The following is a 12037-nucleotide window of genomic DNA, read 5'->3' as shown; positions in this document are numbered from 1 at the left end:
GCATAGTCAGTCGCAGAGTACAAAGCAACCATCATTATGTAATCCACTCAAACGTGTTATGCGTTATCTTGTTTGTTGGCCCAAATGCTTTATTGTTTGAGACATTTTGGGTAAAATCTTATATTGAAGAAAAGAAACGCGACCTTGTCACGCGCGTTGGCAGCCTAAATTTCAACCTTTTGGCCAGCAAGTATCTCCAGAGCTCTCAACACTCTCGACTTACATCTCCATGTTTTGTTTCCCCATCTCAAGCACGCGCGCACACAACAAGAATGGAGACACATTCTGATGATCGCATCATTTCGCGGCTCGCCTGTGACATTGAGCTTGATCGCTGCAAGGTCATTCATGCCATTATCCCCGCAAAACTATCGGCGATTCATCCAGAACGCCCTGTATCGTCCTTGGGCCTGCTGGACACTTTACCAGCAGAGCTACTCGTCATCGCACTTGAACTTCTCGACTTTCAGTCACTCTCACGTCTCTCGCGCGCTTGCTTGAGAGGCAAGAGAGTCGTTGAGAATTACGTACCGTATCAGCAGGTGATTCAGCATGCACCGAAAGTTCCAACAGCATTAACAAAGACGAACCTCGTTGGTTATTACCCTGCTTCAGCGGTATATCGCACCCTCCGGACCCATCGCTGCGTTTCCTGCTCAGAATATGGGGCCTTTTTATACCTACCCACATGCGAGAGGGTCTGCCTTGAGTGTCTTTTTCAAAACAGAGGCCTGTGGATGATGACGCCAAAGATGGCTACATGGTACGTCCGCTTGACACACCGACAAGTTCAGACCCTCCCTATTATGGACCTTATCCCAGGGATTTACAGTCTCAGGGGCCCTGAAACGGTGCACGGCGAAGTTTTCCAGCTGGTTAATGTGAAGATGGCTAAAAGGTTGGCGATTGAAGTTCACGGCTCCATGAAGAATCTGAACGACGTATTGCCCCGACAGATGATAACATCAAACAATACTTATCTTTTTTTTTCGCTATCGCGAAGCACCTCTGGAGGGACCAGGATGCGACCCGTGGAAGCTTCCAGAACAGCGTAATATGGGTGATGATCCTTACGCTGGTGTGTCCAGTCTACGCGTGCCGTACATTACAGACTCGAGAGCGGACTGGGGACAGCTTTGTAAGGGATGTGAGATCGCATATAAGGACTTTAGGAAGGGGTCTCTGCCTTTGGGTGTTCTTGCAGGATTACGTGCCCTTCACAGAAGACCAGGCCGACCTCTTTTTGCATGGACAACGAAATTGCATTCACGCCATAGGCTGTTGGCCCACGCTAAAGACTGTTATGGGGCACAGAAACTACTCAAGAGTTCGGGGGACCAAGACCAAGTCGAGGCTCCCAACGTTGTTCCCGTTGCTAACGATAGTTGAAAGTAACAGGTGCACCTCGCCCTGAGTCATCTGTCAACTCAGATGCCAGTTTCTGAATTTCAGCCTTCCCCGCCTTCTCATCATATTGCTCAGCATGCTCAAAGTCAATCATCTTGACGTTCCCAGTGGACCGCTCGACAATAAAGTTGTAGCGATTGGCGTCTCCATGGACAAACCCCAACTGGTGCAACTTGCGCAAAGCCGCCTCGCATTTTGGCAGATCCGCCAGTGTTGCATAATCGCCCTCTATCTTTTCCAAAAGAAGCCCAATATTTCTACCTCCCTCGAAGAGGTGTCCCAAAACTTCGGGGGTTATTCGGACCTCGTCAGGACTTTGCAACCTGGTCAAAGCTTCGTACGTCCTAGTCTCGTGCTCGAGTTGCGGAACGAGCCACTGCAGAACGGCAATTTTGGATATGGCAGTCTTGTCCTGATATTCGACCTCTCGAACGCGTTGCTTGTGATATTTGATGCGCTTCAACGAAAGAACGTTGATGTGTCGTGGATGCCAGGTGGATTCGACCTTGTCCAGTGGTTCGAAAGAAATATCCGATTGAACGCTGCCGTCCGGGCCGAGAGAAAGCCTCATCTTTGTCCAGTCTGTGTCCGGGAATGGGGGAAGTTCTGGCACAAGAAGGTATGGCCTACAGAGCTTGTCTTCATCGAAAATGCGATTGGGACTCGCATAGCCAGGAATTGTAACATAATGTACACGGTTACCGGCCCGAATGCGGTATAGTCCTTCGTCATCGTCTATTTCTTGGTTGAGGATTTCAATATTCGACTTGGGCACAATGTTTCCCTGCTTTGTAATGGCGTTCGACATAATGGCAGTTATATCGATGATAGTGCTGAAGGAAGAATCATGGGGTTGTCAAGAAGTTTTATAAGCAACAGGGCGCCGCGGTTCGAAGCATCAAGGCATGCTTCCCCGCCACTCATAACAGTTAGCGGCAAATGATTCAACCCCGAATCTGATCTGGCCGCTTACGCCTCGCTGGGTAGTAGCCGGCAGTGGTTCTTCCTGGCCTGCGCGCATACAGTCATTTCATAGGCCTAACTGCCAGCGGTTGGTTATTTGAAGAATCTAAAAATTACAACCAAATCATGATCTCCCTCGACGCGCCACACATCATATTCTTAATCCACCGGCAAATTCAGTGTACTGTCGAAAGTATTACGAATAACTCAAGTCTTCATCGAAACTACTGCGCCAAACATCTGATCAAGGCAAGAAAGACAAAGGACTAATTCAGGGAACGCTTAGCATGTTAGAGACTTGTTGGTGCCCCCCACGTAGCTGGGTTCTCTTCCAGGGACCTTAGCAGCCTAAATTTTAACCTTATTGGCAGCAATTAGCTACATAGTAGCTGTAGAATTCGGATAGATTGAAGTGTTGTGTACGAGCTTGGAAGATGCATCAGTATACCTGTCAATGGAAATTGCTTATGGTCGAACTATGATTTGAATTTACAAGAATACCTTGGTAGGAGGTGGAGTGGCGGGAAATGTCTGCCCGCTTATGTCATCGTCAAAATATCTCACCTCACAATCGCCTCGCTTGCGAGCGGACCATCATCTTCCTTCAAGACCACGGCCCGTCAAGATCCATTCCGCCATTATGAAAGCATCGCAACGTCGATCCCAGCGTGCATCTGCGGCCTGTGACTTTTGCCGAAGGCGAAAGGTGCCAATCCATTCACCATACTCCAGCGAATCTGCTGACTTATTTAGTTGGGTTGCGATAACGCAAAGCCCAGGTGTGAGAATTGCCAGGGTCGGGCTATTGAGTGCACGTATTCTCAGAGAACTGCTCAAGCCAGGTGAGATTGTTCCGCGACCGGTGAGTGCTGATGGTTAACATGGGTGTCAAGACCGTCTAATGCGCGAATACATAAACTGGAGGAGGAAAATGCCCGTTTGCGCGAACAACTATGTCCAAGGAGTCCGGAGTTGAGCAGTGTGTCTCCTGATACTCTGCGGGGAGAAGTTCACTTGGCTGAAAGACCGCGTGCTGATGGATCTACACCTACGCTGAACAGCATTAACGATCATGCTCGCCAAGCAAAGGCGCAAGCAGTCTCTCCTTCTTGCCATTTAACGACCGGGCAACCCGAGGGTGCCGCTTTTCATGGCCCTTCCAGCGGAGCTGTCAACATAGGAACTGCCAAAGACTCGTCTCGTATACTCAGCTCCGAGGATATTGCCAAGAACCAACTTTTGGCAGAGACAACTAGGCAACGTGAGTACATATCACTCGAGACTCAAGATTCGATGCTCATTCAGACCAGGTCAACTAGAAAAGGTCAACCTCAGAGCAGGAAAGCTTGACTTTGGTGACCTCGACCCAAAGATCGGCATGGATCTTCTTTCCAAGTTTTGGAACCGCCAACATTACATGGGTTCTATCGTCTATCGACCAGCCTTTATGCGCGACATGGCATGCAACGGTCCTTACTACTCCGAGGTCCTTCTTAGGGCTATGCTGTTTTCCGGATCAATGCATACAGTTGATGCAGCCGCTCTCCGAAACACTGGCAAGCTGAATTCCATTGGGCGTCCATATCGTATCAAGTTCGAACAAGCCCTGCACGCTTGCGGCTCTCAGGTGTTGTTCAAGAGTGATATCACTACGATACAGGCGCTGCTGGTCGTTGCCGATGCCCTGTTCTCGTGGTGTAACGAGAGGAGTCTCTCGTGGCATTACTTAGGTATCGCGATCAGTATGATAATCGATCTTGGTCTACACATCGACGGGCCAGCTCGAAGATCGTCAAAGAAAATATCCCCAGAAGATATGGAGATCGAGCGTCGCGTGTTCTGGGCAACATTCAGTAAGCCTTCAAACTTCTGCAGAATTATTTATAGCTGATCTTTCTAGTTTCGGACAAGGTCCAGTCTATCTACCAAGGTCGTCCAACTCGGTTACGCGAGCATGATAATCGTGTGCCGATCGTGTTCCTTGATGAATATGAAGAACTAGAGGATTTTCATACTCGAACCTATTCTGCTCAGCCGTCTCAGTTGGACTGTCCGACACATAGTGTCTCCACGTTTGAGCAACTTTGTAGACTCAGCATTATCATGGATCGAATTCTATGCGCTCTCTATGCGGAGAAGAGCGACGCGAAGAGTGCTGATGGACTATGGCAGACCGCAATGTCTCTTCACCGCGACCTCCAGTCTTGGAAGGATGGGTTGCCGGTGTATTTGAGAGTTGATCTGAACGACTCCGCATCTTCTACCATCCTTCCGCATAACCTCTCCCTGATGTAAGCTTTCTAATTCGCCATTTTTGTCCACGTACTAATTACGGCAGGGCATTATGCGACTCATTAATCATCTTGATCTACCGCCCTTTTCTCTCAGAAGGCCATCTGACATCTGTCTCCACAACGGTCGCACCTGAAGCCTTCTTTAACTGTGTCACAGCAGCGATAGAGATTCATCAAGTTCTACTACTCTACAGACAGCAGTTCTGTTTCAGGACAGCGCCTTACTTTATATCATACGCCACATACGTTAGTGCGACCATTCATGTCCGCATGGCTGCGCAGAAAAGCGTGGGCTCGCAAGCCCATTTGTGCCTCAGAAATTGTCTGGAGATTTTATCCGAACAGCAGACGTGGTGTCATGCACCGAAACGAACAATGAAGATTCTTTTAGGTATTATGAACCGCTTGGGAGTCAACGTTGGAGAGTTTGTGGCGATAGAACCGACAAGCTGTCAAGATGGTCACCTGGGAGAGGTTGACATGTCTGAGGTAGCTGAAGTCGGTTCTGACATAGCTTACCAAATCTCTGCCGTGCCGCTGGTACAGCAGCCTACACCTGATACGACAGTTGACTTTTCTAGCATGGAACTTTCCGACTTTGACATTGATCAAGTTATGCAAAGCTTTGTATTTGAGGTTCCTGCGATGCCACAGGAAGACTTGGTACTAATGTCTGAACCTGGCTTCAATAATTATGACACGGGCGACGAGGCACTCATTAGCCGGGATATGATGGTGTTTGATGACTTGTTCGGGTTCGACTCTAGTACCTCTTAGGTCATCAGTCTGACTGTCGTAGCTGGGTTAGTCAATACACTCTACCTCAGGATCCAATTCAGTTCATATCGACGGGAGCAATCGGCTCCCTGAAAGTCGCGATTAGCTCTCTCGGGCCAGTCCCCGTATCTGCACCAGCTTCTATACGTCATGTCAATCGGACCGTTTACAACGGAACGTTGGACTGAAACCTGGAAACATTCGGCCAAAGTCTCAAAAAATCAATTTCAAACGATTAATCCCATCGAATGAGGCTCAAAAACCTAGCGTCTTAGCGGCTCTTTCACGGATTTTAGCCTCCGTCGAAGTTGACGACCGGCGGAAAGCCGATGCAGCGGGCACTTGTCCGGTCCGAGATATCCGATCGAACCGCTTTAATTTACATCATTGCACCTGTAAGGCTGAGCACTAGAATTTTCTGTGACAGTGTTATGGATCTGTAATGATGCAATTGTCAGGATTACCGAGGTCAGAAGCATGTCAGAAAATATGTATAATAACAGAGTCACATTTTCTTGGAGAGATGTTTCACTCATCAACTTATAGACAACACACAGACATACTACTGCTCCAAATCATCATGACTTCTTCAAGCGCTGACGTTCTCAGCTACGAGAAATCTATTTTTGACGCCGGTCTTCATTTTGCTCGTCCTGCATTTACCTTTCAGACCTCCCAATGGGAGCCTTTGGCGAAAGAGACTCTATCTGCAACTTCTTGGGGCTACATCCATGGAAATTGTGGCAGTGGCTCGACTTACAGGAACAACCTGACGGCTTTTTCTCGCTGGTCAATAGTTCCGAATCGCCTCGTGCCTAGTCGCAGGGATGAGGATGGCAATGAGCAGTTCGCTGATACTTCTACGACGGTCCTTGGCCAGAAGCTTCCCTTTCCGCTGGCAATTGCACCCATTGGGGTCCAGAAGATATTCAACCCCGAGGGTGAAGCCGCTACTGCTCGGGCTGCTGCATCGCTTAGAGTTCCGTATACTCTTAGCACAGCTTCGAGCACAAGTATCGAAGATGTTGCAGCAGCAAATGGCAAAGACGCACCTCGATGGTTTCAACTCTACTGGCCTAGCCGTGAACACGACGACATAACCATCTCGATGCTCAACCGCGCCAAAGCATCCGGCTATACGGCACTTTTCGTCACTCTCGACACTTACGTCCTCGGCTGGCGTCCGAGCGATCTAGACAATGGCTACAACCCCTTCATCCACCCAGATCACATTGGTGTCGAAATCGGCCTGACAGATCCTGTTTTTCAAAAGAAGTTCAAGGAGAAGCACGGCTATGATATCACTGATGCAGTGAGTGGAGTCTATCAAGCAGCTCAGGGCGGATCCGCTGGAGCTAGTCTCGGTGACGCGGCGAGAGAGTGGGCCAAGATCGTATTCCCCGGTCATTCCCATTCCTGGGAAGACGTTGAGTTCTTAAAAAAGCACTGGGACGGTCCCATTGTCCTCAAAGGAATTCAGAGTGTTCATGATGCCAAGAAGTGTGTTGAGGTGGGTGTTCAGGGAATCGTAGTGAGCAACCACGGCGGTCGCCAACAAGATGGTGGAGCTAGCAGTCTAGGCATGCTTCCGCGAATTGTCGACACTGTTGGGGATAAGCTTGATATCTTCTTTGATAGTGGTATCAGATGCGGTGCTGATATCATGAAGGCTATTGCCCTGGGAGCGAAGTGTGTTCTTGTTGGACGGCCTTATGCTTATGGTTTGGCGTTGGGTGGTGAAGATGGTGTAAGGCATGTTCTGAGAGCGCTGTGTGGTGATTTGACTATGAACATGCACTTGGCTGGACTGAGGGATATCGGTGAGGTGAATCGGGACATTTTGGTAAAGGAGAGTGATCTTGTTTAACGAAGGGTTTATCAGTAGTAGACAAGACACTAAATGTTCACGGCGGACCTATTTACTCTAGATCTTGCAACGGAACCATATTTTTGCTTTCTTATGTCCTAAATCTTGATCTATCTCCCGCGATCTTGATCCAGCTACAGGTCTGTCAAGGTCGACTGATTTCATTAACCATCTTAGTCTACAGTATGGGCATTGTGCACTAATCTATCAAGCTGAGTGGTTCAATTATTGAGCAAGATTGATATAAGATGTGGGAATATAGTCTTTGATGTTGAAGCAAAAAGATCTAAGACTGTTTGTGCACAAAAAACAAAGGCGGGAGATCCTGATCTTGACATTGGCCTGTAAATCCTTGCATTACTACAAATGTTTTCTTTCAGGTCTTGTGTTCCATTGTCCCCCTTTTTTTTTTTTTTTTTTTGAGCCTTTTTGATGCTTCACATTGTCCAAAGACATTGTTTCGGCTGTTCCTCCAACAAGGTATCGCCAGCGAGCATGTTCCGTGTTTTTTTTTGTTTTTGTTTTTTTGTTCCATCTTTGCTTTTGTGAATAAACACTGTTCGCATTGTCAAATAATACTTGCATCGCCTCTTGTGCATGTTCAGTTGTGTTAGTTATAGATTGTTCGGGTAACTTGACAAAGAACATATTCCCGCGGGTTTCTTGATATAAAAAACGACTCAAACCCATACAATTCTTATAGGTCAACAAGTCTCTCTGACATTCAGACTTGAATCAACAATTGCAGATATCGTTCGAATTCGCATCCACAACACTCCTAACATCAACCACCATGTCTTATCACAGCCGAAACGCCAGTGGAAGCAGCCACTCTTCTCTGCTCCGTCTCCCTAGCCCCATTGAGCTAGATGAGGATCATACCTTCTCGAAAGCATCTCTCTATCCCCTCGACCACACAGACTACGAGCCTTGTCGCAAGAGGATCATCAACACCAGCTTCGGCGCCCGCCAGGTCATCCGTTTCATCAACCATCTAGAGACCCATGACCCAGTCCAGCACGATGCCGCGGTGAAGAGGCTTATCGAGATTGGTGTCGATGTGGATGACTTGGTTCGTCTTTCTAAGCGTCGTGCTGAGGTTCCCTGGGAGGAGACTTGGCCGTATAACTGGGAGAAGAAAGAGGGTTTGGTTTTGGGATACATGAAGAGGAACTTGCCTCGTTGGATTGCGATTATGAAAAAGACAGAGGCTCGGGAGGCTGCCGAAGCTATGGGTGAAACTCTTGAAGACGATGATTCAGACGATTATATCACCGCTGATGAGATGGCCGAGACCGAAGCTACCCAGGAGGACGAGGTTCGTCCAAGGGAAGAGGTTGAGGATGGTGTGGATATCGAACAGACGAAAGATTCCACGGCTAAGGATGAAGATATTCATGCCGAGGCTAGTTCTCCTAAGAGTTCGATGACTCTCAGGGAGTTAATCACGTCCTATCGCAAGGCCCATGCGGAACAGAAACGAGCTGGACGGATGCAGAACCAGAAGAAGGAGATCGGAGTCGTTGGTCTTTGGAGTTTGGATGTTGGCTTTTCGAGACTTAGATAAGTCTTAGAATATTTACTTATTCAGAGTGCAATTAAAAACTCCTCCACGAGGTGTGTATGGGCTTCACCTTAATGTTACGGTCTAGGATGAAATATAAATGTCGACTTACCTCCGCATAAATGCCATGAGATCAAATATGCTCCAGTAATAACAGGTCACTAGTTATGCAAAGTAACCGATGAATGATTTGCACTTGGAATTTTTGGAACGATCGGACATTTTGGGTGGCATCAAAGCGTACTATTGTGGCCATGGCGTTGTTTTATCGGACTTGATGAATTGATCTGCATGCCGTCTGTTCCGGCGTGAGACTTGTCGAAATGCCTACCCAAAGTGAGAGCGCTGCTATCACATGACAGACCTAATCGCTTCAGTATATATAAGCTAAGTGAATAGTGCTTACCTCTCAAATGTTTGATGTTTATTCATACTCAAAACTCGGAGTCAGAAATTTCATAGAAACATTTGCATCTTCCCTCACCACTCAAAGTTCCGTTGTAATCATAAGCTCACAGCCACTACTCTCGACTAGTCTTACTACTGTGCGCCCCATCGACAGAATGACTAGTAACACCTCATCTCGAGTGACACCTCGGCCCAGTGAGCTTCCAGATGCAAAACGTGACGCTATCAGGGCCTTCGAAGTTTTGAAAAACGGCGGCGTCATCATTGGCCCAACCGATGTCGGATACGGCATGATGGCCGCAAGCGTCGATGCGATCGAGCGTATCTTTACCGCTAAGAGGCGTAAAGCAGGACATTCCATGGGCGTCATCGGAACATACGACCTTCTCACGCGACTATATGATCTTCCAGATGGGAAATACACCATCGTTCGAACATTTACGGAAGAATTAGGTTTGACAGTTGCTTTCGTTGGAAAAATGAAAGAGTCAGCGGCAGAACTTATTCCGAATGTCGAGCGGGTCGTAAAGAATGGTACTTTAGGCTTCGCCATAGGGGAAGGTCCTTTTTCACGTGAACTTTCGCGGCTAAACGATGAGAATGGTTTAGTGATGGTGGGCAGCAGTGCCAACTTGACGGATCAGGGGCAGAAATTTCGAGTTGAAGACATTGAGCCTGAGATTATTAAAGCAGCTGATTTGGTTGTTAACTATGGTCGACAGAAGTGGCACTTGTATGGAAGAGCTGGGACTATCTTGGACCTGGATAATGAACGTGTCTTGCGGATTGGGGCAAACTATGAGAATATAAGGGAGAGGCTGATTGATTTGTTTGGATGGCCTGTTCCAGAAGATCCGGACTATGATATGGCTGGGAAGAGGACGGTTGGCTCCTCAATCAAGACGAGTTCTGATAGCCGAAACTTATAGCAGAGAACATTGAAAGAAAATGCGAGATTACAAACTTATAAGATTTCTATAAATAATGGTGAATGGATGGTATATATCCGAACTCCGTACTCCTGTTCCCGTTCATGGTCGATGCTGTACCGTGTTATCGGCTGGCAACTCATGCGTGAAATGCGTAGGCGACCCTCCCATTTCCCATGGTCCATGTCTCGCAGCGTTATCGTTCGGTGCTTCGACCGGTGCATATCCATATTTCGGCCCATCTTCTGCCGCAAGTGCAGAGGGTGCAGCCTTGTTTGCCCGTCTTCGTCTCCAGAGCATGAAACCAGCGCCGGCAATGAGAAATGCTCCAGCAACAGCGCCTACAGCCACTCCGGCAGTTGCTCCCGTGGATAGCCCGGACGACGGCTCGTTTGTCGACGAAGCAGTGGCCGCACTATCGCTAGTCGTTTCACTTGCTTCGCTGGAAGTCTTTGTCTTGGGGTTCGGTTTGTTTGTTCGTGTACCCGTTGGCGCTGAAGTAGTTGCTGACGAGGGATCGGTGATGTTGAATGTATGGCTTGAGAAAAGAGCTCCTGTATCGCCTGTCTTGAAAAGCCAGAGACTAAATGAGTTTCCGTCCGCGGGGTCGATGCCTTGATATGATGCAATCCATATGTACTCCTTCGATTTGCTGTTTGCTGGTACATGGTCAACCAACAGTTCACCACTCACTTTTAATAAACTTACATTGTAGGTTGTATCTCTTCCCAGTGTCGGTTTGCCACATTGTAAGATCAGTAAACTCCGCATCTGTCTCCCAAGTGATCTTGATCTCCTCTCCCAGCTTATAGTGAGGATTATTTATACTCGAGTCGCTCGGTGGCGGGTTTGTGAATGCAGCGCTCACTATCTGATGAAAAGCTAGAAATGCCACTATGGCAAGTAATCGACGAGTCGCCATCTTTCACTTTGTAATGACGAAACGCTATGATGCGGAGGAGAGAAAGGAAGCGAAGGAAAGACGACACGCGACACAAAGGATTATCACATCTTATAGCTTACCCGTTGATCCTTCTCTGATGGGCGCAGTGGTGCATGACAAGGATCGACATCCTGCAAATGTCCTTAATTAAGAAGCGGGAATGAGCCTCGCCCTTCATCTAGTATCTGCTAGTGAGTGGCTTGGTGTGTCAGACAGATATTGGCCCCCGTTGTCAACAGGCTGTGTAGATGAGGAGTATTGCTGATTAAACCATCTTCAAAGGAAGTGTGTATAGATTTGCGACATGCGATGATCTTGAAGATATACACCTTTCAGTCGTTATTGCGACAAACTCTCAAGGCATCCTTCACGCAGTCTCCGAAGTCGAGCGTTTCCTCAGTAGAAAACAAGACATCAACATGGACCATCCCTGCTAAGACGGCAGTGAGGTGATCACTAAATGGTCCGGTGCAATCAGAGGCCCGCTTCCTTCGGTGCCTCAGCCCCCCGGTTTCAAGACGCTAGGATCGACAACCCTATCAAAGATGTTTCATCTCACTCAGCTCTCGATATTGCACTCTAGATGAAGATTCCTTAACAGTCGTTTCGCTGGAGCTTCTTGACCTTCGTGGCAGTAGGTACTCAACTACTCAATAGTCATCATAATCTCATGGAAATACCGACTGTCTCTCAACTTTTCCTCTTGTCTCGTATTCACTCTCACTCGGCCTCACTAATGCATGCGATGTTGGGGGGATCTGACTTCGCGCTCGTGTGATTGGTTCTGGTCTCCCTGTTGCGATCCTTCTTGGTCCCGAGACTTGGGAAGCTTTACTATTCAACCAAGACGCCGGGAAACTACAGTTAAATCCGACAGGTTTTATA

The 12037-nt window shown here is 47.9% G+C and overlaps 7 protein-coding genes across 7 annotated transcripts; 5 read left to right on the top strand and 2 right to left on the bottom strand.

Moving 5' to 3' along the window:
• Window positions 1-272: 272 nt before the first annotated feature.
• Window positions 273-1142, top strand: FOXG_20601 (uncharacterized protein; the record flags this gene model as incomplete). The annotated part of the gene is made up of 2 exons (XM_018400878.1): window positions 273-941; window positions 1089-1142. The coding sequence occupies 2 exons, from the start codon at window positions 273-275 to the stop codon at window positions 1140-1142; spliced, it is 723 nt and encodes a 240-aa protein (XP_018250049.1).
• A 233-nt stretch (window positions 1143-1375) lies between these two features.
• On the bottom strand, window positions 1376-2215 carry FOXG_11690 (uncharacterized protein; the record flags this gene model as incomplete). Its single annotated transcript, XM_018391408.1, has 1 exon — window positions 1376-2215. One exon carries the CDS (start codon window positions 2213-2215, stop codon window positions 1376-1378), a length of 840 nt encoding a protein of 279 aa, XP_018250048.1.
• Window positions 2216-3010: 795 nt separating this feature from the next.
• FOXG_20600 (uncharacterized protein) lies at window positions 3011-5714 on the top strand (the record flags this gene model as incomplete). The annotated part of the gene is made up of 6 exons (XM_018400877.1): window positions 3011-3076; window positions 3124-3212; window positions 3264-3631; window positions 3681-4223; window positions 4271-4661; window positions 4709-5714. 6 exons carry the CDS (start codon window positions 3011-3013, stop codon window positions 5439-5441), a joined length of 2190 nt encoding a protein of 729 aa, XP_018250047.1. The 3' UTR covers window positions 5442-5714.
• Window positions 5715-5843: 129 nt separating this feature from the next.
• On the top strand, window positions 5844-7430 carry FOXG_11687 (L-lactate dehydrogenase (cytochrome)). Its single transcript, XM_018391407.1, has one exon. It carries the CDS (start codon window positions 5884-5886, stop codon window positions 7306-7308), a length of 1425 nt encoding a protein of 474 aa, XP_018250046.1. The 5' UTR covers window positions 5844-5883; the 3' UTR covers window positions 7309-7430.
• A 671-nt stretch (window positions 7431-8101) lies between these two features.
• Window positions 8102-8875, top strand: FOXG_11686 (uncharacterized protein; the record flags this gene model as incomplete). The annotated part of the gene is made up of 1 exon (XM_018391406.1): window positions 8102-8875. The coding sequence occupies one exon, from the start codon at window positions 8102-8104 to the stop codon at window positions 8873-8875; it is 774 nt and encodes a 257-aa protein (XP_018250045.1).
• A 418-nt stretch (window positions 8876-9293) lies between these two features.
• On the top strand, window positions 9294-10235 carry FOXG_11685 (uncharacterized protein). Its single transcript, XM_018391405.1, has one exon. The coding sequence runs from the start codon at window positions 9436-9438 to the stop codon at window positions 10207-10209; it is 774 nt and encodes a 257-aa protein (XP_018250044.1). The 5' UTR covers window positions 9294-9435; the 3' UTR covers window positions 10210-10235.
• A 76-nt stretch (window positions 10236-10311) lies between these two features.
• On the bottom strand, window positions 10312-11131 carry FOXG_11684 (uncharacterized protein; the record flags this gene model as incomplete). The annotated part of the gene is made up of 2 exons (XM_018391404.1): window positions 10312-10868; window positions 10918-11131. 2 exons carry the CDS (start codon window positions 11129-11131, stop codon window positions 10312-10314), a joined length of 771 nt encoding a protein of 256 aa, XP_018250043.1.
• Between the last annotated feature and the right edge of the window lie 906 nt (window positions 11132-12037).

Source organism: Fusarium oxysporum, chromosome 10 (genome assembly GCF_000149955.1).
Source record: "Fusarium oxysporum f. sp. lycopersici 4287 chromosome 10, whole genome shotgun sequence".
Lineage (NCBI taxonomy): Eukaryota > Fungi > Ascomycota > Sordariomycetes > Hypocreales > Nectriaceae > Fusarium > Fusarium oxysporum.
The sequence above is the reverse complement of the archived record's forward strand: the minus strand, read 5'-3'. Positions and strand labels throughout refer to the sequence as shown.